The 27820-nt window shown below is 37.4% G+C and overlaps 1 protein-coding gene across 2 annotated transcripts in view; it reads right to left on the bottom strand.

Moving 5' to 3' along the window:
- The window catches only part of ANO3 (anoctamin 3), a 154257-nt gene that overhangs the window by 113437 nt on the left and 13000 nt on the right, over positions 1-27820 (bottom strand). The window contains exons 1-2 of one of the 2 annotated variants that reach the window (XM_036325674.1): positions 21579-21702; positions 2644-2802 (exon numbers count right to left, since the gene is read on the bottom strand). In XM_036325674.1, coding sequence (XP_036181567.1) covers positions 2644-2796 — 153 coding nt within the window. In that variant the 5' untranslated portion in view covers positions 2797-2802; positions 21579-21702. Of the gene's footprint in view, positions 1-2643; positions 2803-21578; positions 21703-27820 lie in introns of those variants that run through there. The other variant, XM_036325673.1, reaches the window with a different exon arrangement.

The raw sequence follows: 27820 nt of genomic DNA, 5'->3' as shown, positions 1-27820 counted from the left end.
AAAATATAATTCAGAAATCTTGATTTCCCTTGTATTATACTTGATATTATAACTATTACTAGATCTTCCCTTCCACCCTTACCCAAAGGCCTTTACTTTTTTTTTTTATCTCATCTCTCTCCTGTTTCCTTAATCTTTCTATCCCTTCTCTTTCCTCCTGTCTCCCAGACAATAGAATAGTATTCCACACTAAAAAGGAAGGAGCTATAAAGCCATGAAAAGACATGAAGGAAATGTAAATGTATACAATTCTGTGAAAAATGCTACCTGATAAGGCCATGCACTGTGATTTCACTATATGACATTCTGGAAAAGGCAAAGCTATGCAGAGTAAAAAGATCAAAGGTCATGAGTGTAGAAGAGATCTCTTCTTTCAACATTTCATTTTTCCTTTCATAGGGATTTGTACTTTATATAGGTACTAGTAGCCCGGTGCATGAAATTCATGCACATTAAAAGGGAATTAATTGCCCTAACCGGTTTGGCTTAGTGGATAGAGCAGCGGCCTGTGGACTCAAGGGTCCCAGGTTCGATTCTGGTCAAGGGCATGTACTTTGGTTGCAGGCACATCCCCAGTGGGGAGTGTGCAGGAGGCAGCTGATCGATGTTTCTCTCTCATTGATGTTTCTAACTCTCTATCCCTCTCCCTTCCTCTCTGTAAAAAATCAATAAAATATATATTTTTTTAAAAAGGAAATTAATTAGCAGAGATATTTTAATATTGCTATTTGCCCTTTTTCTATAATAAAAATGTGAGAGATGAAAGGAAATTAGTAAAATGTATATGAAAATCATATATAAATTTATTAATAAATAAACAGTAACAAAAGGATATAACAACAGAGGCATGATATAAAAACAACAAAAACATGATATAAAAACAACAGTGATGCAAACAATGCCTGATAAAGTGATTAAACTTATTCTAATATCTCCCTGTACACCACATTAAGAGTGAAAACACTTTCAGAGTGCTTGACTAATTTCCCTTGTGATAAAGTACTTAGAACTTTAACTGTAACATCACATGCTCTTCAAACTCGAGAGAAAGCAACATATAACTGACCATGTGCAAAAACGGATTCAGGTAGGAACATGCCACTCTGTCTAGAGTTTGTCCTTGTGATTTATTAATAGTCATCACAAATGCTGGCATCATGGGAAACTGTCGTCAAATCAATTTAAATGGGAGGCCAGTGTCAGATGGGGACAAATTAATTCTTGGAACCATAACTGCCTCTCCCTCTGCAGATCCTGTTAATACTTCAGCTTCCATAATGTTAGGTTGTAATCTTTTTTTTTTTTAATATATTTTATTGATTTTTTACAGAGAGGAAGGGAGAGAGATAGAGAGTTAGAAACATCGATGAGAGAGAAACATCGATCAGCCGCCTCCTGCACATCTCCTACTGGGGATGTGCCCGCAACCCAGGTACATGCCCTTGACCAGAATCGAACCTAGGACCCTTCAGTCCGCAGGCCGACGCTCTATCCACTGAGCCAAACCGGTTTCGGCAGGTTGTAATCTTTTGATAATAAATCTGGTACCATTACAAAGACCCCATTTACTATTGAGATTTCTCAATAGCATGATGATTGCACCCACTTTCAATTTTAATTTATGACATGGCATTCCCGAAGGAGTAATACTATTCAGAAATTCGATGGGGAAATTTTCCTTTGTTTCTTTGTTATGGAGTGGGGCCACAACATTAGTAACAAAGAAACAGAATTAAAACTTTATTGTGGGGAGCCGCTACAGTGTTTTGGACAGGTTCAAGCCTTGGACTAATGAGAGGGCACAGTGCTCTCATTGCCATGTGCAAGTCCCAGCTTGGAGAACAGGGCCTTCCCAGCACAATTATAGCCAACAGCTGTAGTTGTAAGCTTGAACCTACGGTCCAAACACGTGGCCCCATGTGCCTGAGTGATGTGGGCTTGATAGAGTTCAGGCACATGTAGTTGAGTAGGATTGAAACCCAGGAGAATGTTTGTAAACATCTTGGTTATGCCCTTACTTTGTTTCGTAGCATCTGCTATAAAATAAAGGCATGGCTGTGGGCATGGTCGCTGTCTCTCAGAGAAGCAGCGTCCCACGGAGACCCAGCTTTCATTCTCTAGTCTGTCTTTTCTAAGCCTTTCAGCTGCCCCACTCAGGTTCACCCAGTGCTGGCACAGCACACTTTAGAAAGATCTGCCTCCATGCTCCCAGGGCGGGTTCCTGCCTCAAACTCCGCCCTTACAGGAAACAGCTCCAGGAAACAGCTTGGGGGAGGCGCAGCTGTTGCCAAGACAACTCCTGTAGGACTGACTTCCTTCTGCTTGGTCGCTGTGGTGGCTGTTTGTCTGTGTGTGAGGAACACCACCCATGGTTTTTATATAAGTAGATAATTATTTCTCCTTCAATTAAAAAAAATGTAATAACTGTTATTCACTTTGAAAAAAATAAATTTACAGAAAGGCACAGAGTATAAAAGGAATACAAATTTAAATGGACCATACATAGTATGTATTATTTTTTCGTTAGGGAGAAAATAACTATACATTTTATAAAGCCATGTGCTACACACTTTTCATACTAAAACCTAAAAGAACATCTTTCAGCATATTATATCACATAATTAAGATTATTAAAACACCTACCTCCTTTTCCAACATCAAGCCTTCTGCCCTGAGGTTCTTTTCAAATGTGTTTCTTTTGTCAAACTGTATATTTGACTTTCTATAAACCAGAATGTAATCAATCCGCTTTTTGCCATCTTTGAATAGAAGTCCACTGGATGCTATGTAATTCATGTCATTCTGCAAATAAAACAATGATTGTTAATAGTGGGGTTAGACAAGCACACACATTTTGATTTCAGTCACTTCTATTTATGTACTAGCAATCCAATATCAAAATATGGGTTTTTACATTCTAATTATAAGATAGGTAAAGATTATGTTAAACATGTGCAACCCACCGAAGGAGACAAGCTAGGGAGTGATGAAACGGGATTTGGAATTGGGCAGTCTCATACCAGAACATGGGTTCTCTGGTGCTGGCATCAAAATGCACATATTTTATTCAATATAGCCCTGTATTATCTTATTTAACATTCACAACTCGCATTTCAAAGATAAAGGTACTATGGCTTAAAAAGCATGAGTACTGAGAGCTGGAATCAACATTATTTCCTTTATTAAATGATATGTAGACCAGATATTATTTTCCTAAACCTCTGTTCAATAACACTAAACCAAACAACCGTTTCTGAGCTGCCTGCACCATGAGGTTCCCATTTCCTTGCTGGCTGTCAGCTCCCAGAACATAAGGTTGTGATCCAACTAAAACAGCTGACGTATCAACACCACTTTAAGGTCCGCACCTTGCTCTCCGCACCCACTTCAGCGATTTTTCAGACTCTGCCCAATTTTCTACCCACTTTCTGTCTTGTGAGACTTACCCTAAGGTCCTGGAACTGTTTGAAAACTCCTCTCTGACTTAACCTTTTAAAACGCTACTAATACTATTCAGGTGGTATCCTTATTTACTGTAACTTTAATAAAATCAGCCTTATTGATCACAAGATTCTCCTGATAGTCTTCAAAGAGTGGGGGCTTTACCGGTATATTGCCCAAGATCACTGAAGAGCCAGGACTTAAATCCAATTTTCACTCCAGCTCCATGTTCTTAGCTGTTATATATGTTGGCCTTCTTTCTCCATATTTTCCATCAAACTACTTAAAGATTGTATCAACTCTCTATTAGATTTTCCCCATAAAGGCATATTTGAGATTCAAAAAATTTCCCAGCAGTTCGAGAGCTATCTGATAATTTCTACTTAAGTCAAGAAACAGAATTTCACCAACTCATACAGAAGCCCTCCCTATCGCCTCTTATCCCTCATGCCCTGGACATATCCCTTCCCCAAGGTAATCACAATCCTATGGTTATGGCACTCTTTTATTACTTTTCTTAATTTTATCACCAAAAAAACATATCACTTAAACACTTTATTTAGTTCTGTCTGCTATAAAACTTTATGTAAATGCAAGTTATACAATGAATATTTTGTGTCTGGGCTGCTTTTATTCAATATTATGAGCATAAAATCCATTCCTAATTTTCATATATTTATAGTTTCATATATTTATAGTTCACATTTTCACTATTATAAGATTATATGAACACAACAAAACTTATTTATGCTTTCTACTAATTGTGGATATTTAGGCTGTTCCCAGTATTGGCTATTACAAATAAACCACAATAAATATTTATTAATGTATCTTGCAATACACGTGTGCATCCATTTCTACTAAATCTGTAAACTAGGAGCAAAATTGCAAATTCACAGGAAATGCTTACTTTCCACTTTGTTAGATAATGCCAAACACTCTAAGTCAACTTAAGTATCTACCAGTAACACTTAAGTTTCCCCTGCTCCATAACTTTTTCAGTCTTTAAAAAATATATAAATTATGTTTAGTCATTTTGTGGCATGGTGCTTAGTCATAATTTGCTGGAATTTAATTTGTGCCTCCATAATTACTGATGCCATTTATAATGATTTGTTTTTCTATTCTGGATGAGCCCTTTGACAGTAATATGTATTCACATTTCAAATGTTTGTGGCTGAACTTTACACAATTAGATGATGTTTTGAATTATTCAGAAATTATTAATTTTAGTGCAGTCAGATTTATTGTTAAGTGTTTTTCCATAGTTTATGTTTTTGTTTCTTTCAAAAAAACCTTTCCCCTATTCCTAAGTCATGAAAAATTTCTCCTCCATTATCTTCCAGAAGATTTATCATTTGTCTTTGGCATTTAGATTCAAAGTCTACTGGAATTGATTTTGTTGCATAAGGCGTGTGGTAGAGGTCACATTTTACTTATTATTTCTATGTGCTTATCCAATTGTTTCAGCACCTGTCCCAAAAGATTTTTCTCCCCATTGCTGCAATCTTCCTTTGTCCTAAATGTAACTTCGATATATGAAAATATTGAATATTACAAAAATATTTCCCATGAAAATGTATTTGTGGAATATGTATAGTTCATTGACTGACTCTTTGATTGTTGAGATTCTATTGGCTATTACAAATAAAACGCTAATAAACATTAACCTGTATATTTTGCAGTACACATGTACATACATTTCTATCAGTTATGTACTTAAGGAGAAAAAAAATGCTGATATATTATTATATATATACTTGATTCAATAGTCATAACTATAGCTAATGTTTATCAAAGGTTTTCTATATGCTAAGCATTTAGCCAAGCAATTTTATATATCAACTAATTTAATGTTTATAAGAACCTGGTATGTGAGCTCTATCATTAGCCCAGCGACCTATACAAGACAATTGTGCCCAAGGCCAGCCAGCCAATCAGAGGTGGAGTGTGGAGTAGAAAGCAGGGAGTCTGCTTTGCAGCAGCTGCTCTTAAGCACTGTGTTCTGCAGTCCTGCATTCAATGAGAGGCTTTTACTATTTTCATTTTACTATCTTCTCCCCTGATTCTTGCTCTGTATTACATGTGTATATTTCATAGCTGTGACATGCTACTGGTTAAAAGTCATTACTGACCATAGAATCAATCATTTTATAATTAACAAGGTATTGATTTCATTTTCTCCCAGAGACAACATGTGATATCTTGGCAACGAGTTCTCCATAAGGCGTTCTGCTTACTATTCAGCAGGTGATGGATGACACACTGACTTTGAAAAAGAAAAAAATGTTTTCAGATACACAAACTAGTACATCACCAAAGGAACCCAAACAGTGCCTTGTCATAGAGCCACAGAAGGCCCAGCAGGATAACAGCACACACGGGGCTTAGGGCACAGAAGAGCAGCATTGCTGATTGATGTTCTTTGGCACAAGGTGGGCCACAAGCAGAATTCCTGAATGTGACATGAAGCTTTTTCACTGGTAGTGGCCTACCAGCAATTTGTCCCATCTGGGATTTGCATAGGGATTTGTTCCTCTCCCTTTTACTTGACAGTCAGAGGATGTGCAAGCTGAGTAGCTGTGTAACCCCCAGGTTAAGGAGGTTCTGAAGAAGCAGGGCTGCACCTCTTCTTTCACTGCTTATGTTTTGGGGGATGTGGGGGAGGAAACGAATCACTGCTCTCTCCCTTGACCTGGAGGCAGGTGCTTTCTTGTGGATTCTGCAGCTCCACCAGCCCACAGGATATGTAATTGATGGGACAAAGCTGTTTGCATCAAGTGGCAGCTTCAAAATAGCATATATGTTGAAACAAAGCAGTAACAGACAGCGCCGCAGACATTCCAGACTCAAGCCAATCTTGATCTCCATCTCATTCTTGAGTTTCACTCTCCCAGGAAGAAGACTTTTTTTTATTGTCTAAAGTTTTACATATGTCTTCTTTTTCCCCAATTGACCACACCTCCCCATCCCAGCCATCCCCACCCCGGGCAAGCCCCTACCACCCCAGTGTCTGTGTCCATTGGTTATGCTAATATGCATGCATACAAGTCCTTTGGTTGCTCTCTAACCCTCTCCTCCCCTACCATTTGTCTCTGGATCTATTCCTGTTCATCAAATTATGTTGATCATTATATCTCACATATGAGTGAGATCATGTGATATTTATCTTTCTCCGACTGGCTTATTTCGCTTAGCATAATGCTCTCCAGTTCCATCCATGCTGTTGCAAATGGTAAAAGTTCCTTCCTTTTTATAGAAGCGTAGTATTCTGTTGTGTAGATGTGCCAAAGTTTTTTAATCCACTCATCTGCTGATGGGCACTTAGGCTGTTTCCAAATCTTAGCTATTGTAAATTGTGCTGCAATGAACATAGGAGTGCATATATCCTTTCTGATTAGTGTTTCTGGTTTCTTCAGAAGAAGACTTTTAGAAGAGAGACACTTGGGAATGAGTAGTACGTTATCAAACAGTGTTTGATAACTTCACAGCATTTAGAGCCTCATAGTTTATTTTTAAATCATATTAACATTTTAAGCACTTTAAAAATAATTGTGCTGCTAAGTGAAAGAAGCCAGTCTGAATACCAGAGGGCAGAGATCATTTAGGTCATCTTACAGTCTGTCACAGTAAGGTTTATGAATTAATTAAAATTAAAGAACTCATTTAAAATATTAAAAGGTTAGCTCAGCTGTTTAGAGCATCATATGGATATGCCAAAGTTATGGGTTTGATCTCTGGTCCAGGCACATACAAAAAGTAACCAATTAACGTATACATAAATGGAACAACAAATCATTGTCTCTCTGTTTCTCTCTAAAATCAATAAGTAAAAAATTAAAATAAATGAATTTTTTAAAAGATTAAAAGTTTGATTAAAAAGAAAGAAATCTTGGGAAAAGCTATATGAGGGAAGGAAAGCTATGGTCTCATTCATCAAACTCCTTAACACAACTACTGGGGGATAACTTCACAGTATGGAAACATGTCATAACAGAAGAAAGAAAAAAGAAAAAAAGAAGAAAATGAAGGTGTCTGGGTTTTACTCCTGATTCTGTCCCTGCTGAAATGTACTTAGGCAACTGGCATTTCTTCCTGTTGCTCAATTCCTCTACCATGAAACAAAGTGTGGGTGTTATTATAAGTAAAGGCCTTTGTAGCTCTGGCATTCCATGATGCTCTTCTTCTCCTGAAATGTTTCTCCAAGGGGCTGTTTTCTCAGATCTCTCACCTCTTTCCAGTGACTCTGGCTAGGGTTTTTATTTCTGTAAAGAACGATGCTCACATAAATGTCTGGCAGCTGAACTCACTCTGACATGATCCAAAGGTCTTCTCGGGGAAACCGGTAAATGACATTTGAGATCTGTTTTACTTCTACCTGAGTAAGCACCTTTAACATCATGAGGGAGAAAGCAGGAGTCTAGGGCTTCTCTTACTGCAAAATAAAAAGCAGTCTCGGAGCTAATTCAATGTCATCAAATTTCACAAATCAATTGGAATATGAAGCACATACTTCGGAATGTGGTGCTCTCTTTTTTGACCACTGAAAGAAAGTCTGAAGGGGAAAATGGGAAGATATAAAATCCTCCTAGTAAAATTCAGCACCAAGTTGGAGGGTCAGGGCACAAGAAACAAAAGCAGGGCTGTGATTCCAGCAATATGTCAAACGACATTTCAGCACTCTCCTACAATGAAAACTGAGAAGTGATGGACCAAATAAAACATACATATGTTGAAATTCTTAGAGAAATTAGCAGGGAGGTATGTAAAACTGGTTTCCAGGCATGAAAGAGGAGGAAAAAAACCATAAAACACGCAGGCAGGTTCATAGTGTGGCTGCTCTGCACAGGACCTAATATTCAATAACAAAAAAATAAGAGTGAACACAAACATTTATAAATTTAAAGATAAAACATACATAAGGAATAAGCTACAGAAATAAAATTCAATGAGAACTAGAAAATACTGAAAGCTAAGTCACAGTCTCTTTATTAAAGTATGCTGACCCAGATGTGCTAGACATCCACATCAAAACATTGGTTTGACTCCTTTAGGTTTTATTCAAACACCAATTCTAGGCTAGAAATATACCTACAAATTTATGGTAAATTGACTTTCAATAAGAGAACTAAGGAAATTCAAAAGGAAAAATGGTCTTTTCAACAAAATGATAGGCAGCTATATATCCATGTGCTAAAGAAATTGGACCCCTATTTAAACCACATACAAAAATTTAATCAAAATGGGTCTTAGACCTAAATGTAATAGAACAAAATTATAAATTAAACTAAAACATCTTAAGTAAATACCTGGGATCCTGGGATAGGTAATGATTTCAAATCAAACAGCAAAAGCACAAGTAACAAACAAACAAACAAATACCCAAAACAGATAATTAGGACTATATAAAAATTAAACATGTTTGTGCTGTAAAAATACCATCAATACAGTGAAATGGCGAAGTACAGAATGGAAAAAATACTCAAAAACCATATATCTGATAAGGGACTATATCCACAATATACAAATATTAAAAAACACAAAAAGCTATTTTAAAAAAGTAAAGGTTTGAATAAAGATTTCTCCAAAAAAATATAAAAGTGTCCAACAAGCACATTAAAGTTTCTCAACATAATGGAAAATCATTAGGGGAATGCAAGTCAAAACCAAAGTGAGATACCACTTCTCACCCATTATGATGGTTATAATCAAGAAGACAAAATTAAACCAGCATTGGCAAGGATGTGGAAAATTGGAAGCCTCATACGCTACTAGTCATGATGTAATATGGTGCAGAAGCTTTGGAAAATAGTTTGGCGATTACTAATAATGTTAAATATAGAGTTACCACATCATTAATTTAACTTCAACATATATAAAGAAAATACTGTCAAGGGCGGGGGAAAAAAAAGGACACATATGTAATACCCTTTGTAATACTTTAAGCAAAAAAAAAACAACAAAAAAAACAAAAGAAAATAACTGATAGTATTCACGGGCTAACCATAAAACTTGAAAGTGATGTCAGCATGATGGCCACATAGAAGTTTCCAGTGTATATATCCAGGAGAGATGAAAACACACAGCCACACAAAAACTTGTACATGAAAATTCATAATAGCAGTTTTCATAATGTAAGAAAGAGGAAACAATGCAATGTCTAACCTATGAACACATAAATAAAATTAGGTGTATCTGTGCAATAGAATATTATTTGGCATTAACAAGGAATTAAATATGCATACATACTGCAACATAGATGAGCTTTGTAAATATACTAAATGACGGAAGCTAATCACTAAAGACCTTATATGATTCATTTATATGAAGTTCAATAGTAGGTAAAAATATAGAGAAGAATTATAAATTAATTTTATCTCAGAGATGGAGGAGGGGTAGGTGGAATATAAATTAACTATGGGTACAGGAAATTTCTAATGGGTACAGGATTTCTTTTTGGGGAGACAAAATGTTTTTAAGTTAATTTTATGGTGATGGTTGCATAATCTTATGAATACACTAAAAACACTGACTTGTATATATGGGTGATGGATTGTATGATAAGTGAATTTTATCTCAATAAACCTCTAAATATCAATAACATAAATGATCAAATGTGAAATGCACAAAATACTGCTTTTAGAAGTTAACATAGTAACTCAGTAGCTGAGTAGATCTTAAGTAGAACACAAAAGTAAAAAGATGGATAAATTTGCCTATAATACTTGTAAAAACATCTGTTTATCACAGGAAGAGTCATTATTATAAATATCACATTCATCCTATAAAGCTGTTATAATTTAAATTAAATCTCAACAGAGTTTTATGGGTATGTTTGCAATTTAACATGCTAATGTTAATATTTACATGGAAGATGAAGTGTGAAAGGTGTTTGAGAAAATAAACTTTGTACAGACTTTGAAAAAAATTGGTAACACAGCTTGAGTGCCATATTAATAACTTGTAACATCGGTGTAATTACTGGTGACATCAACGCATGAATGTCATACTCTCTTTTATAGAGCTCTCAAAACAAAAGTATGTTTAGGAAAAAGGGGCACTTGGTGATAATCATATGTTTAGAAAGCTAATGTAAAATATTGGTAATATCACACATCCAATGACTATATTCCTAAAAAGTAAAGCAGTTATTCAGATCAATCTTTTCCAAGAACAAGGGAAATTATGCAAAGCAAATTATCAAAGAATCACAAGATAGTGAGGAATTGCTAGGTCAAGTCCAGGGCACAGTAGAAATCAGAAATGGGAAGTAAACTACATACCTGAGCACTTAGGTAGGTTTTACCCCAAGGACATGTGCACATCCTACAAATGGGGGCTTTTCTATAAGCACTTTTCTGGGGGCTGGGAGCCAGGAATTTGAGGGGTGAGTGAGCCAAACAGCCCAGTCTGCCCAAGATATTTTTAGGATAACTCAGTAGTAAGTATACTGATATATTAAGATATTCACTTTATTTGGCTCGAGATTCAATAACAGATGAATGAATGTAGATACCTAAAAAGAGGAGGCAGTTCGAGACAGAAAGGTCAAATTCTACAAGGGCAGGTTAAATTCATCGGCATTTCCACAAATTCAAATGAAATTGTCAAGTCAGAAATATAGAACATGGAAAACATGTCTCTGAAACACGGGAATGGCCCAGAAAGTTACTCTGCTCAAAGGCTATGGTTTCACTTGAATATTTATCTTGAAATGGCAGACCTTCATGATTAGAATATCAACGTTTCTGGCAATAAATAGTTTCTTAGTTTCATCATCAGTGCCCTTGACCATGTGAGGAAATTAAGGTAATTCACCTCTGCTCCAAGATAAACTATTTTAACCTCTTAGGTGTTTATCACTAATCACACACTCTAGGAAAGCAGAGAATAAAGTCTCCCGTAACCTTCACACCAAGATGGATTTGATCTGATGAGAACTGTATTGGCTTCTGCAGTAAAGATGAGCCGTAGGCTGTGTTCCTTACATTTGCAGAAAATTTTCATGACCCAGCAGTCCTATGTTCCTCTTTCTTTCTCCCTAAAAGCCCTATCAATAAGGTAAGAAACTCTTGAGTTCAAGCAAGAGGAAGACAGATTATCAAACAACAATTTTTTGCTAAAATCATAAAACAGAGGAGCTCATCACATTGGCTATGAATAACCTACTCATCATAAAAATGTATCAGGTCACATTGGAAACTTGGGAAAGTTGGCCTTGGAACCGTACACTACAACATCAATGTCTGTTTTACCAGAAGCTTAGTTCATCCCAGTACCAGAATTACTCTTGTTGTCAAAAGTTAGACATTTCATAAAGTGATAGAGAGAAAGATGAACTCCATGAGGTCTCCATAGGTACCATTTGAGATCATGGCCCTGGCTCTTTGTACTTGTATAGGCTTCTTTCTTGTATTATTTAATTTTCTAAACTGTAAGAGGATGGGTTGAGACAAAACCAGCAGTTTTTAATTCTGCTTTGGAACTAGAAAATATTCTGAGGAAAAAAAAACCCCACATACACACATATTCCTGTAACTATGCATACAATTTCAGAGAGTTTGTGGGTCCCCTGGAGCTCACGTGGGAGCCCTGGAGAGCTTCCTGGGCACCAGGCTAAGAAGTGGATCAGACAGGCTCAGAACCCTCCCAGTCTGAGAACACCTGCCTCTAACCCAGCTCCCCTCGCCAGCCTTAGGAGGAAGGAGTCGAATCTCTTACAGCAAACCCTCTAAACACTTTGGAGTCCACGTGGCTAAATAAACTGTATCAATTTGAATGTATAAGAAAAAGGGGCATAAGTGAAGGTAGCCAACATTTCCTTTTCACCTACCAGTCATTCCTTTTTGGAGACTGTGAACAACCAGCACACAAGGCCTCATGTTTGAAACTGAGTTAAGTAGAGGCATTTGTATTTAAAGTTGTGGAGACAGCATGACTTCCAGGTGTGGTACCAGAGTTGACGATCCACTTCTACATCTTATTTCATGTTACTGTGTACAAATACATCTTTATTTATAAAATGATAATAATAGGCCTATTTACTTCCCTCAAAAATTTTGAAGGTGGTGGCTGATGTGTATAACATAAGCAGCATGAATCTCATGAGACTTCTGAAGCTCTGGACAAATGACAACTGTCACCTGGAAAGTGATTAGACAAGGTACCGTATGCCATGGTTTCTCAAACTTTTAACATATCTGTATATGTCGCCATAGCCACAGATCACGTATTTAATATCTTTTCTTTAGAGTGCACCCTTCCTTTAAAAACCAGCCTTTGCCAAAATAATGTTAACCTAGAAATAACCTTTTAGTGTGTTTGTTATGTTTTTCTAATACACATTCAAATAAAGTCATGTTTACTAAAGATTGTCTCAATTGTCACTGTGTAGCTTAAAAAACTATTTTGAAAACTATGCTTTGGCAAACAAGCTATTAAACCTTAGCGTAAATTAAACCTAACCTGGGTCTATCTTCCCTGTCCAGGTGAAAGACTTGAGACAGGTGGAAAGGGAATGCCCTAAAGAGACCAGATGGACATGCCTTGGGAATTTGATGTTCAGCCAGTGAGTTACAGTCCCTGAGGGCTGTGAGCAAGGAAGGAAGAGGCCAGGAGACCAGGACAGAAGTAGCTCTTTAATCTCCTGCTGTGAAGAAGCACCATGGTGTAGGAATAAAGAATGCATGGGTGTTTGCACTGAACGATTGTTGTAACTGATTTCTTGGAGGCTCTGGAAGCCAAACAATTGTAACTCACCAACGAGTCCTTGCAAATCACCTTGGGATGTGCAGGGCCGTGACAATCACGTTAAGTACTGATGAACTAGGAGCACACAGCATTAGAGAGGATTCTTGGTAACAGTGCGCAACAAATACTTAGATAATGCTATTTTTCCATTAAGTGCCTCCCCTCCTGTTTGCCTTTTTTGACCCAGTATCACTTTAAGATCCCATCAAACATAGATGACAGGTTCCAACGTCCAAGTTCATCGAGTAGTCATTTCTCTAATCTTGTCCCTGCCCTAGAATCCCTTTCCTTTTTTACAAACGGCTGCTTTATGTTCAATAATGAAAAACATTTTATTTTAGTGTCAAAAATGCCAGTAGCCTCTGCTAAACCCCCAAGATCTCATATCAAGAGGAGAAATCTCTTGAAGACAGTATCCTGAACACTTTTTTGTTACCAAAGGAAGAGCAGCTTACCTCAGAAGGACTAAGATGAAAATTTACATGCATAAACACACAAACATTTTGAGCACTCTGGCAAGCATTTATAGTTTTGAAAATATTGCTTGCCAATGCAGTGACACCACCAAAAAAAAAAAAAAATAATAAGAACCATCCACAAGAACCCAGATAATGTCAGTCCAGAGGCCTCTATTTCGGAATCCTAAAAAACATTTTTTTCTAATCACTTAATCCCTATTGTGATTTTTTGGATAAATTTTCTAAATAACATTTACTTTATTGATGCATACATGTTTTTTAAAACATACTAAATATATTTTTAGAAAATACACAGAATAAATACAAATGGAGTTTTACATGCATAAATAAATTTTCCTTATATACAGATATAAAAACATCTGAAGTCAGATAATTTCTCAGTAGAAAGTTTTCCTAGACACACATATAAAATATCTATATCCAGCTTCTAAGTGCCTGGGCTGCTGCACATACATGATCTAGTCCAGACTGTGCTTTTGTTTATGCTGCTCCTCCAATTGTCCAAACCCTTCCTCTGTTCTTAATAATGGCATTTTTTCAACTCGTTTTTTTTTTTTACTTTTCCCAACTCTGCTTTTGTTTTCCCAATAATGCATGATCAATACAAAATAAAGAGTGCAAGTATGTCTAGAGAAAACATCTCAGACGTAATTGCTATTATAAGTTCAAAATTCTTTCTCTCATTTTCTTCTCTCCCCAAAATATATAAATATATGTGTATATGCGTATATATTGTATGTTTAAAATTCAGTATAGAACGCAGACACACATGGCATTATATATATATAAAATTATATATATATATATATACTAGAGGCCCAGTGCATGAAATTTGTGCATGGGTAGGGTCTCTAGGTCTGGCTGGCAATCAGGGCCAATTGGGGCCTTCTGGTTGCTGGCTTGGCCTTCCTTCTGGCTGCTAGCTAGGGCATCCCTTCCCCAGAATGTATATATATATATTCTGTTCTTATATAACTGTATGATAGAAGTATCTGCATTAATCAGGACTCCTTCAGCTCAAAATGATAGAAATCTAATGCAAATCAATTATAACTTCCCCCAACCCTCAAAGGCTTCTTCTGTTCATACAGGAAATATTATTCAGCTTTCTACCTCTAAAAGGTCCAGAAATAGAGCTAGATAGCTCCCAGAACAGCAGGTTTTAGAAATCATTCAAATATAGCTGTCAGAACTCTCATTATCTCAAGTATTAAATCTCTACCTCTTAATTCTGTTTTTGTTTGTTTTTCTGTTTGCCTCATTGCTTCCTTCTAAAAATAATGTTTTCCTTGTATCTGGGGAAGGAATATCTTTCCCCATTGTTCAGAAGAAGATCCATGAGTGGAATTCAGCTTAGACACCTTGTCCAAAACCATATCTGTCATTATAGATGGAGAGTTCTATGGGCTATCTTTGGGTAGGGAAAGATGGTCAGTTCCACTTGAACCCCAAAGAAACTTTTTCTGGGTAAAACAACAGGAAAAGTTCACTATACATCTCTACATTAATACATAAAGTCTTATCTCATTTAAGTTAGGCAGATAACAAAGGCTGTTCTAAGTGAGAGTGAGGAGTTATTTTTATCTTGTTTATGTGCAAGAAATACAGGAGATCAAGGATACATGATATTGGGCTTCCTTAGACTTTTACTTGATTTTTAGGGAGGAGTGTCTGAGGTTTGATGGTCTCAACAGCTCAGGTGGAGTAGATCTGCTGGCTCAGGGTAGCCCAGAACCAGGGTTGGAAGTTGTATATTCCAATACTTTATTTATGGTTGTGCCATTGACCCACTAGAGGATTAGTGGTGCAGGTGGGCTATGTCCTTATTGCACTTTGAAATAGCTGAACACCTTTCTTTTTCTTTTTTTTAAAATTTTCATTAATTTCAGAGAGGAAGGAAGAGGGAAAGAGAGATAGAATCATCAATGATGAGAGAAAATCAATGATTGGCTGTCTCGTGCACCCCCACTGGGGTTCGAGCCCACACCCCGGGATGTGCCCTGACTGGGAATCGAACTGTGACCTCCTGGTTCATATACGCCTAACCACTGAGCCACCACAGCCAGGCTGAACACCTTTTCTTTTTATGATCATGTCATCATGTTTTTACCTTCTACTAAAGGATATTTAGACTTGTTTGGCTAAATTATTCTTTGCTGTAATTCATAACAATGCAATGGATATCATGTTCACACATCTATGTTAAGCTCTCTGGTTTTATGGATACAAATTTCTTGAAGTAAAATTACTAAAAAATTATTCCTTTTTAAACACAAGCTTAAATGCCTTAACTCTTGAAGGGCACACTCATAACTATATTCCACCTAAAATTGCAATGTTTCCCTAAGATTCTCTTTCATGTTTACTCATTTAACAAGTTCACCGTGAGTTCCTATTATGAGTCAGGCTTTGTGCAAGGTGCTAATGTAATTACAAAGAAAAATAATCCATGGTCATCATCCTTTAAGAGAGTAATTTAGTCAGGTAGAAAGATAGGAGGACACGTAATTACAATTTGGTGTGATTTGTGCCATCAGAGGGTTGAGTGCAGGTGTTTTGAAAGCAAAGATATACTGACTGTCCGGAGAAAGAAGTCTTCATTCAGAAGTGTTATGTCCTCATCAACAAATGGTGATGGAACTGGAAATCCAAATGCAAAAAAATAAATCTAGACACAGACTTTATACATTTCACAAAAATACAAAATGGATCACCACCTAAATGTAAAATGTAAAACTATAAAACTATAAAATAACATAGGAAAAACATAGGAAAAAACATAGATGACCTTGGATATGGTGATATCTTTTAAGATATAATACTAAAGATATGCTCCATGAAAGAAATAATTCCTGAGCTGGACTTCGTTAAAATCCTACTCTGTGAATCCTACTCAATATCAAGAGAATTAGAAATTGACCACAAACTTGGGGGGATATTTGCAAAATACACATCTTCTAGAGGACTGTTATTCAATATATAGAAAGAACTCTTAAAACTCAGATATAAAAAAACAAAACAACAACCTGATTAAAAATTGGGTTAAAGGCCTTAGCAGACACTTCACTAAAGAAGACATATGACAAATAAACATATGAAAAGATGTTCCACCATATGTCATCAGGGAAATATAAATTAAAATAATGATATTTATTAGAATGGCCCAAATCTAGAATACTAACATCACCAAATGCTGGTGAGGATGTGGAGCAACAGAGACTCTCACACATTACTGGTGGGGAAAAAAAATAAAGGTTCAGCCATTTTGTAAGACAGTTTGGGGTTTCTTAAAAACTACACATTTTCTGACCATATGATCAACAGTTGTGATTCTTGGTGTTTACCCAAAGGAGTGAAAAAGCTATGTCAATACAAAAACCTGCACAAGATGTTTACAGCAGCTTTATTCATAACTGCCAAACTGAAGCAACCAAGATGCCCTTTAGCATGTGAACGAATAAACTGTGGTACATCCCAGACAGTGCAATATTATTCAGCACTAAAAATAAATGAGTTATTAGGCCCTGTAAAGACATGGAGAAACTTTAAATGTATATTACTAATTGAAAGAAGCCAATCTGGAAGGCTACATACTTCACGATTCCAATTGTATGACATCTGGAAAAGGCAAAACTATAGAGAGTAAGAACACTAATATGAAAATCAGTGGCTACTGAAAGGGGTGGAGAGATGAAGAGATAAATAGGCAGAGCATAAAGGATTTTTATGACAGTAAAATTTTCCGTATGATACTATAATGATTGCTATATGTTATTATACATTTGTTCAAACCCATAGAATGTAAAACAACAAGAGTGAATTCTAAAATAAAAATAAATTATAGACTTGGGTGTAAATTCATCCTTGGTATACAAAAAAAAGTACCATTCTGGTAAGTGATGTTCATAATGGGGGAGGGTGTGCATGTGTGAAGGTAGGAGGTATATGGAAAATCTTGGTACCTCCTTAATTTTATTTTAATCCTAAAATTTCTCAAAAAATAGTCTTTAAAAAAGTGATATGTGATTGTTGAAAAATGAATAGAAGGAGGGGGGTGTGATCATTCCTAAGTAGAGAAACACTACAAGTAAAGGCAGGGGCCATGGAAAAGGGAGAGTGTATTCAAGATCTATTAGGTTTGGTTGTGATAGGAACAACTGGTACCTGGAAGGGCTGTCAGATAACTTAAAGATAATTTTTAACATTTGAGACCCATTGCTCTTATGTCCATATTGCTTATGCTCATCAATAAACTGCAAACTTTTTTGCGGACAGGAACATTTTATTCATTTTGCATCTACTATACTTTGTATAGTGCCAGAAATCATATGCAAGCACACACACACACAAATTCACACACAAGCGAATGACATTCAAATAGTGGTTGTCTTCTCAAAGTCACAGTTTTTTCTTTTCAATGAAATATTTCAATTTAGGAATTTTATAATAATCTACATTTTTCTTATCTATAATAATAAAAGGGAAATATTCTAATTAGACCAGGCTTCTTCTGGACGTCCATCTGGACAAAGCCACAGCGGCTGTGAGGGCCAAGGTGCATGGGAGAGGCAGGGCAGCGTGGGAGAGGAGGCAGCGCCACTGCCGCTGCCACCACCGCCCCTTTTGCAGAGACTGCACTGGGAGGCGGTGGTGGTGTGGGAGAGGCCGCGGTGCAGATCAATCCAGTGCCATGACCCCTTCCTCAGAGGCAGCGGGAGAGGGGGCTGCATGGTCCCAGTCCCAGGGCTGCCCCTTCCGCAGAGGCAGCCACAGAGGCAGTGGTGTGGGCCTGGGCCTGGTGCCACACCTCAGCAAAGGCTGGACAGGGTGCGATCTGCTGGGCCTCAACCTCCCATAGTCCCTCCCCCAGCTCCACCAGTGGGCGGGGGCTGGGGCTGGCAGTCATGGTGGCTGGCAGTGGCAGCAGTAGCGGGGTGAAGGAGGCAGCACCTTCCCATAATCGCCGGGTCGCCTCCAGTCAGTAAGACATCGCCTGAGGGCTCCCTGACTGTGAGAGGGAGCAGACCAGGCTGAGGGACCGCAATCCCCTCCCCCACCCCAGTGCACGAATTTTTGTGCACTGGGCCTCTAGTTGCATATAAAAGGGAATAAAAATGATCTATAAAACTACCACTATAATTGCTCTCTCTCCTTCTCTCTGTCTCTCACGCGCGCACGCACACACACACACACACAATTATAACTGCTATTTTCTTTATTTTTCCACTTCCTTGATATGCCATGTTCCCATATCATTTTAATCAACCCCACTGTTACTTTTAAATAACTGCTACCTCTGTGGTTGGATAGCCAAGTGATTTCCACATTTTGATGTTGGAAACTGATGTATCCAACTCAACTGCACGATTCCTGGCTAAACCACCATCATTTTTTCAGCTGAACTGCTGTAAAGCCATCCATCTTCTACCACTGGTCCTGCACTCTCATGTACAGAGTGATCTTATAAAAACAAAAACATACTCAAAATCCTTTAAACTTAGAATAAAATGCAAACTCCCCATCATAGCCCCCCTGTGACATTGTGCTTGCTTACCTCTCTTTCTCCTCTCATTTCGGACATCCTGGTGGTGAGTCTCTATGTGCCTGCCACACAGGCCACACATCAGTTTCTCAAATACACAAAGCTCTTTCCACCCCAGGGCTCTCACAGGACAAACGCCACGCCTGGAATGCCTCTTTCTCCCACTACTCCCTCGGCTGACTTCTCATTTTTCAGAGGCCGCTTCCTTGATCAACCTGACTAGCCTCCTCTTCCACTACTTCATGACACATTTATTGACAATTGGCAAATAAAAGATTTATGTGTTGGTTTACTGATTTATTTTATGCCTCCTCCATTGGACTATGAGCAGTTTAAGAGTAGGGACTTGGCCTGTTTTGTTCATCAGTACATATTGAGACCGAGTATAGATTTTGTCACATGGGAATCTCTCAAAATGCAGAGTACAATGGAGACATTAAGGGGGATTTTAAGGCAGTGATTCTCAAATGTGGCACCAGCACCAGCAGCATGAAGCATCAACATCATCTGAGAATTTGTTAGAGACGGACCTGGAGAGTATTTTGCTAAGTGAAATAAGCCCTACAGATGATTCTGACATTCACAGTTGACAACCACTGTTGTAAAGTATCTGTTTGAAACCAAACCATACCTACTTTAAACGTTGCCATAGCATAAATTTCTTGAATGTGAGATCTGAAACTTAAATATCACTGAAATCAATCTACCATGACAAAAAAATTGGTTCAAAAATAAGTTTTAAAATATTTTAATCTCATAATTTGTGATAGTTCTGTTTTTAAGTTTGCTTTTAACATTCTAAAACATACATATTTCTTATAAACATTCAGTATAATTTTACAGCACAAATTTTCTCTGAAGAGAGTCCTCAAATGTAAAGTTACTTCCATACTGATGGCTGGGTATTAATTCAGCTAAAATCAGGTAGAACTACGAAAAATGGTATTTTTCTCTCAAGAAGGTTCAAACACTGAATGGATCTGGATGACTTATCAGTCACTTTGCCTTTGGTGTGAATTTTTCTCAAACTGATTTTAGTTGTTTTATTTAAGGGGAATCATTCATTTTGCACATTTGGAATATCGCATGGAAAGAGGTAGTTCACTGGGCAAAACTATTAATGGGATTGCAAAGAAGATAGAAAATTTATTGAAGACTTCAGACTGGATCCAAAACACCCGAATTACCTGACCTACATAACTGGATCAAGTGTGACTATGGATACCATCTAAGAACACATATGCATGGAAAGAATAAAAATGCTCTTACAACATTAAATGGGAACTAAAGAGAGAGAAAATATATTGATTGAATTTCTGTAATGTAACAAGCATTGTATTAAGTACTGTATTTTAAACTTATATTGTTCTCTCTACTGTCATTTTTATTTACTCCAATGCAAAGGTTTTCTGGTTTGCCTAATGAAAACTAAAGCCAAGCCTTTCTAAATAGAACCATCTGTGGTGGGGCATACACTGGTTTCCTGTTGGGTTCTCACTGAACTAAACATTTTTAAAAAATATATGAGCTTTACAAATCCTCTTAGTGGAAGTAACTTATAGAGAATAAATATGAGTATATCTTCCTTGCTCACTGATTTTTCTGTTTTAGGTAATATATAAGAAATATTTTAAATACTTATTTTAAGAGAAAAGGACACATTTCCATACCAATGATTATCCATATCTAACTTTGAATACATGATTCAAAATTAAACCTCTCATTCCCAAAGGGAAGCAGTTGACATTTTTAAACAAAGAAATAAAAATAAAGTTTTCAGAATAGGACAAAGTTAATTTTCTTATCACCTTTAAAACCATGAGAAAATAAAGACGGCATTTGAAAACCTTTTGTCTCTGGCTTAAGTCAGTTAATTTCATAGTTGTATTACTTGTTTATTTTAACATTTAATGATATCAGATATACTTTAAGTTCAGATTTTTTTCTCAGGTTTTATACTTTGACTGAAATTTTTTACTAAAATATCTTGCATAAAATAATTTCTTAAGAACATTTCAAAAATAAGTACTTTCACAAGCAATTCCATTACATATATATTTGAATCAACAACTAATTTTAGAGTAGAATTTGTGAATAACTATTTCAATGAAACTAATATTCAAATGAATTTAAAAACAGTCAAAACTGGAGAGGCAGCATTTGTTTTACATGCAAGACAAACTGATGCTTAAAATATAAATCATATATTTCTTATTTTTAAAGACAAATTTCTAATATTTGAAATAATATACACTCATCACCAATTCTGAAATCAATATCAATTATTCTTAACTGGCTTCTCTACATATTTTTAAGAAAACAGAAAAGTAATGTAAAATTCCCAGGTTGATGTACTTGAAACATACCAGAGTCAGAATTCTGGGTTCAGCTGCATTGGGAATCCTTCATTGCTGACAACAGTCTCAAGTGACAGTCTTCTCTAAAGCACTGTTCAGCACGACAACAGAAAGTTCTCTCTTCCACGCCTGCCTTTTCCCTCAGCTGGAGTGTTACATATTGAATGATGCACAAAGCTTGTGACTGGAGGGTTTTTAGACAACTCTTTAAACTCCTCAGTCTGAATAATGAATTTTTTAAAGACAACTCATCTCTTTAGGAGAATATCTGTAATTGTTTTTTATTACCTTATTTTAAGAGGGTTGGTAATGGGGTGTCATAGGGGGGCTGCCTTCACATGTCATTGGTTATTAGTGTCTATGTATGATTCACCTAGGTGACATTTAGCCATACAATTATCAGCGACATTTTGATAATTTTATTGTCAGTTTTTAATAATTTATTGCACTTGCTCATGTTATTTGAATGAGCTGTGCAGATTAATATAGAAGGTAGGAGGAATGCTTCAGTCTGAATAATAGTGGCCTGACAAACAAGACCTTTTTTTATTAGTGAGCCAGGTAATGCTTTATGATAGCTGAGTGGGGTTCAGTAGGAATTCTTAGATATTTTTCAGCTTTTCATGGAAATGATCTCATTTTCTTGTTTGTTAGAGAAAAGTACAATACAAGCCTTTGTAATTTCTGAAAAATACTGCATCTGTTCAACTTGGCATTGCATTATATTGGCTCTGGCCTGAGTATAATGAAGTGACTGTAATCTGAAAGTGAGTGGGTAATTGTTATGTAAAAATTAACAAACAAATAAATGAAATTGAACTCCCCCCCTCCTCCTTCCCCCTCATGGTTAACATGCACTTGATGAAATGCAATGGAGAAATACACATTTCTGTCAAGAAAGCCTCCAAGGACAACCTGGAATTGGCACTGACAAGAAACTTAATGGATATGGCCTTGAGTTAATCACCAGACTTAAATACTGATATTCCAGTAAGCTCACAAAATAGAAAAATGTAACTTCACACAACACCCCAAAACTTTTCAATGAATGATCCATTACTGTAATCCCTGTTTTTAAATTGCCTGCAGCATCAAGGGATTAATAAAACCATATAGGTTTCCATGACAGGGACCATCATCTGGAATCTTGATTTGGTATCTTGCAAAGACCTCAACAGCAACAGTTTTTTTTAATTCCATAAGTATCAGAAATTATTTAATGAATAAGTGCTTAATTTTTATTTTCTTTAAATATATTTTTGATTTGAGAGAGAGAGAGGAAGGGAGAAGGAGAAAGATAGAAACATCAGTGAGAAAGAAACATCAATCAGCTGCCCCCTGTATGTCCCCTACTGGGGATTGAGCCCACAACCCGGCATGTGCCCTGACCAGGAAGCGCACCAGTGACCTCTTGGTGCAAGGGACAACGCTCAACCAACTGAGCCACACCGGCCAGGCAAGAGTACTTTATTTTTGTTGACATTATTTTCCTTTGAGGTTAGTGATAGCTGCTCAAAATATTCATTTTTTAAAATATATTTTTATTGATTTCAGAGAGGAAGGGAGAGAGAGAATCATTGATCAGCTGCCTCCTGCATGCCTCCTACTATGGATTGAGCCTGCAATCCTGGCATATGACTTGACAGGAAATCAAACCATGACCTCCTCGTTCATAGATTGATGCTCAACCACTGAACCACACTGGCTGGGCAAAATATTCATATTTTGATGGACTCATTTGGAGAGACTAAGAAGTCTGCCTGGCAAGGTGAGGGGAGGAAAAGGGCATGGACAGGGGAAGGGCTACAAACAGCAGGGAAGGGGTATTTTATAGTTGATCAGGACCTGAACGCAGGAGTCTCAATTTTACTATATTTTCTCTTGAGCATAAAACATCAGGGAAAGCACAATATGCATAGTTTCTAATGTACATGATCATTCCCCAGTAATGTACACATGTTCTCTAACTACCTGATATACTTGTCCTGTCGCTTCTATAGCTCTTGAGCATCCCTCCATTATATGCAGCATGGCACAGTACACAGCACGGCACAGTGTTTAACACTGAAGTGGCTTCTATATAATTACTGGCATCTGTTCAACTTGGCATTGCATTATATTGGCTCTGGCCTGAGTATAATGAAGTGACTGTAATCTGAAAGTGATTACCACTGCTAACCTAACTATATGATACCAGGGAGGTCACTTTGCCATGTTAAGCCTCCATTTTCTCACCTACAAAATGGGGGTAAAAATCGACCATACCGTTTTTGAGTTGCTGTGACGCTAAAATAATATAGGTCATCAGTAAAATCCCTGAAAGGTCCTTAATAAATGTTACCTGTTGTAACTATTTAATAGTATCATTATTATTAACTAGAGGCCTTCCCAGTGCATGAATTCATGCACATTGATAGGAAATTAATTAGAAGAAATTTTTTTTTAATTCAGTCATTTGGTATTGAATTTTTTTTAAAATATATTTTATTGATTTTTTTTTTTTTTACAGAGATGAAGGGAGAGGGATAGAGAGTTAGAAACATTGATGAGAGAGAAACATCAATCAGCTGCCTCCTGTACACTGCCTACTGGGGATGTGCCCACAACCAAAGTACATGCCCTTGACCAGAATCGAACTTGGAACCCATTACTCTGTAGGCCGACGCTCTATCCACTGAGCCAAACCAGCTAGGGCAGAAAAAATATTTTAATATCGCTATTTGCCCTTTCTCTATAATAGAAGTGTCAACCAAATTCACAATCAACAATGACAGATCGAAACACACGCGTGCGACTGGCACCAGGGAGAGCTTTATATGTATCATGCATGCACAAGTCAACTTAGCCTTTTATATAGAGAGAATAAACTTGCTTAATTAGACCTGCTTTCTGATTTAGCTAAACTTTTTCCAGCCCAATGAGGCACCCCAACTTCATTTTCAGGTAATTGTCAGCAACACAGAACTAAATATCAACAGGAAGCAGATTATTGTAGGTCATGTAGAGAGAACAAAGGGTAAAATATTTAGCTGCAGCAGTGTTTGACTATATTCTGTGCAGTGAGAAACCTGAAGTCATTTTCAAGGTCCACCATTTCTTACTTCTTTGCAGTCAGGTCAAGTTTCTAAGCTTCCTAAATCTCCGTTTTCTGGCTAATGAAAAGAAAATAGGATTCTACCTAGTCTCCTATCTACCTACTCCAGGACTTCTGTGAGGATCAAATGCGATGAGGCATGAGAAAATGCTTCACAGACATTTGGTTAAAGTGTGAAATTGTTACAGAAGACTGGAGAAAAACCAAGCAATGCTTAGAGAAAGGGGAGTTACATTTTATTATAATTATGTGCAGGCCCAGAGAAAAATGTGTCTTTCAAATTCTGGGCCCCCCAACATGGAGGAAACTTTCCCTATTTATACTTTTTCTAGTTCTTTGTCTTCCAAATTTGGAATGAGACTTCCGGATCTTCTGAGAAAGAAGGCCTGTGTGCTAGGAAGGGGCCATGAGACCATATCTCAAGGCCTGGCCTGGTGTCAACACTGACAACTTTGTCTGGGGCATAGTTTATGGCCTCTCTGGAATGGGAGTAGTCTTATTTTCCTTATTATTTAAGCAAGCAAGTGTTTACAGAAGCCAAAATAGCAGGGTTAAAATTTCAAACAGCAGTTTTTATGTAAGATGGATATTTCAAAATGTTTGCACCTGGCTATAAAGAGGTCATGTTCCTGGGCTGAAGAAACTGCAAGTAGGCTAGTTGTCACTAGAGAGAGGAAGCCAGGTGTTTCTACATGAAATCATTACCTGGCGCCCACAGCCACTATTTCCTGTCTGGGCTGGGCTGTGGGCCATATTTTGTGCCATGGGGATCTCAGCAACCTTGGCTGCAATTTGGTGGGCTGTAGCTCCAGGGTGGTGGCAGGGCCTGTGTCCCAATTTGGGGGAAGCTGAGTGTTGGTTTGTGGACGCCAGGTCTGCAGTGCCATTTCTCTATGCGCATCATGGCAGCTCCTTTGTTGAGCAACTGCCCCCTAGTGGTCATTGCATGCCAAAGCGACCAGTCAGGTCATTGGACACTTAGCATATTAACCTTTTATATATATAGAAGATGCTCCAACTCTCAATCCTGTGATCCTTCTGATATATGCATAACCTGAAGGGTCTGGTTACCGTGTTACCTCTATAATCTGGAGGTGGCAGATTAATGAGGTAGCTTTGACTTTTAATGTCTTCAAATGACATTAGTTTTGATCTGACTTCTCTAGTTGCTTTCATGTCTAAGCAGTTACAGAATTAGTTTAATGTGAACCTATCATTGATTGAATGTATACATACCAACTGGAACAATTGTTTGTACAATTTAATTGGTATGCTCACACACTAATATATTGAATTTACTTTCACATGCCATAAACATATATAAAATTTCTGCAGAAAAGTTATTGCAGCTCTCATTTTAGAGTAAAAGTCCTCCAGGGAGGCTTAGGAGATAGATTTCCCAAAATGAGCTCTTAAGCACTCATGGGGAAAACCCACAAATTGGTGTTTGGGGCAGCCTGCTGTGTGTCTAATTACCAAGATATTAGTTTCAGGAGAGAGAAAACATGTATGACATCTTGTTTGCTTCCTGTATTTGTTATGAAATAAGACTTCCCTAAGCAGACAGGTACATTTTTCCTCTATAGTTTTTGAGGGAATGAAAAATCTGCCCCAGCATATTCATCCCTCACCTAAATCTACTCTAATAATTCAAATGTCTCATACCTTGATATCCTTGTGTTCTTCTCTAGACATAACTGTTGGCAGCTGTGAGGGCTTTTGTGGAAGAAGTGGCTGGACTGTTTTTTAATTTTTCTTCTGATTGACAAGGAGGGTTCCCATACTGTGCAGCAGATGCAGTTGAAAATACTTAGTGCGGTGATTATTATGTAATCCCAAGGAATATACACCTTTTCCCTTTTCACTATTTTTGCTGAGGTTTAGTATTAAATTGTAACAGATTCCTGGTCTACTTTTATTTGTTTATTGATACAAAGGTGAATTACAAACAGGTCAACCCATTCCCAGAATATTGTGAGTTAGCCACACAATTATTAGAATGCAGAGCTGCCTACTTCAGAGCAATGTTGTAGGGCATTAGGAGGGTATGCTTAATACATGAGAATGGTTAGTTCTTAAAGTTAACGAACTGGAGTCAGAGAAGCAAAGGGTTCTGGAGTTGGAGAGACGTGATACAAGCCAGCTCTGTTCCTACGTAGCTCAGAAACTGGCCTTGAAATTTGCCTCTTTAAACTTATTTCCTTCATTGGTAAAATGAGACCTCTACTATCTACTCTCATTGAGTTATGACAATTACATGAGATGTGGCATACAGAGTGCTTACCATACCCTCTTGTGTGTAGGTGATCAATATATATTAGGGGGACTAATTGAAATTCTACCTACAATGGTTACCAGACTAAGGAGGTAAAGTCCTGAATTGCTCTTGTCTTGCCAGTGTAGCAAAGTAGAAAGACACTTTTGGGAAACAGAATCATCTTAGTTTAAATCTTAACAGTAATTTACTAGCGGTGTAAAATATAAAAATATAAATGATAATACATGTGGCCTAAAATTAAGAATACATGAAATAAGCTTATGTCATTTGAATGTTGCCATCCAGTGATAAACACTATAAAAATTTGTTGTATAGAATTCGAAGTATTTTCACCCTAGCTGGTTTGACTCAGTGGATAGAGCATCAGCCTGCACACTGAAGGATCCCAGGTTCAATTCCAGTCAAGGGCACATGCCCAGGTTGTGGCCTTGATCCCTAGTAGAGGGTGTGCAGGAGAGAATCAATGATTCACTCTCAACTTTGATGTTTCTATCTCTCTCTCCCTCTCCCTTCCTTACTAAAATCAGTACATTTATATTAAAAAAAAAATAAGTCTAAGCATTTTTCAATAAAAATGAGCTAGACATTATTATATAACTAGAGGTCTGGTGCACAGATTTGTGTACTGGTGGAGTCCCTCAGCCTGGCCTGCAGGGATCGGGTTGAAACAGGCTCTCCAACGTCCCCTGAGGGTCCTGGATTGCAAGAGGGTGGTTCTTGGGTGATGCACCCCAGAATCGGGCTCCCTCCTCTCTGGTTCCGGGTGCATCATCTGAGAACTGCAGCTGCCAAGTCACCGCAGCTTAGCAGCTCCTGTGTTGTGTTTCTGCCCCCTGGTGGTCATTGCGTGTCATAGCTACCAGTCGGACAGTCAAATGG

The sequence above is a fragment of the Myotis myotis genome, unplaced genomic scaffold (genome assembly GCF_014108235.1).
Source record: "Myotis myotis isolate mMyoMyo1 unplaced genomic scaffold, mMyoMyo1.p scaffold_m19_p_10, whole genome shotgun sequence".
Lineage (NCBI taxonomy): Eukaryota > Metazoa > Chordata > Mammalia > Chiroptera > Vespertilionidae > Myotis > Myotis myotis.
The sequence above is the reverse complement of the archived record's forward strand: the minus strand, read 5'-3'. Positions and strand labels throughout refer to the sequence as shown.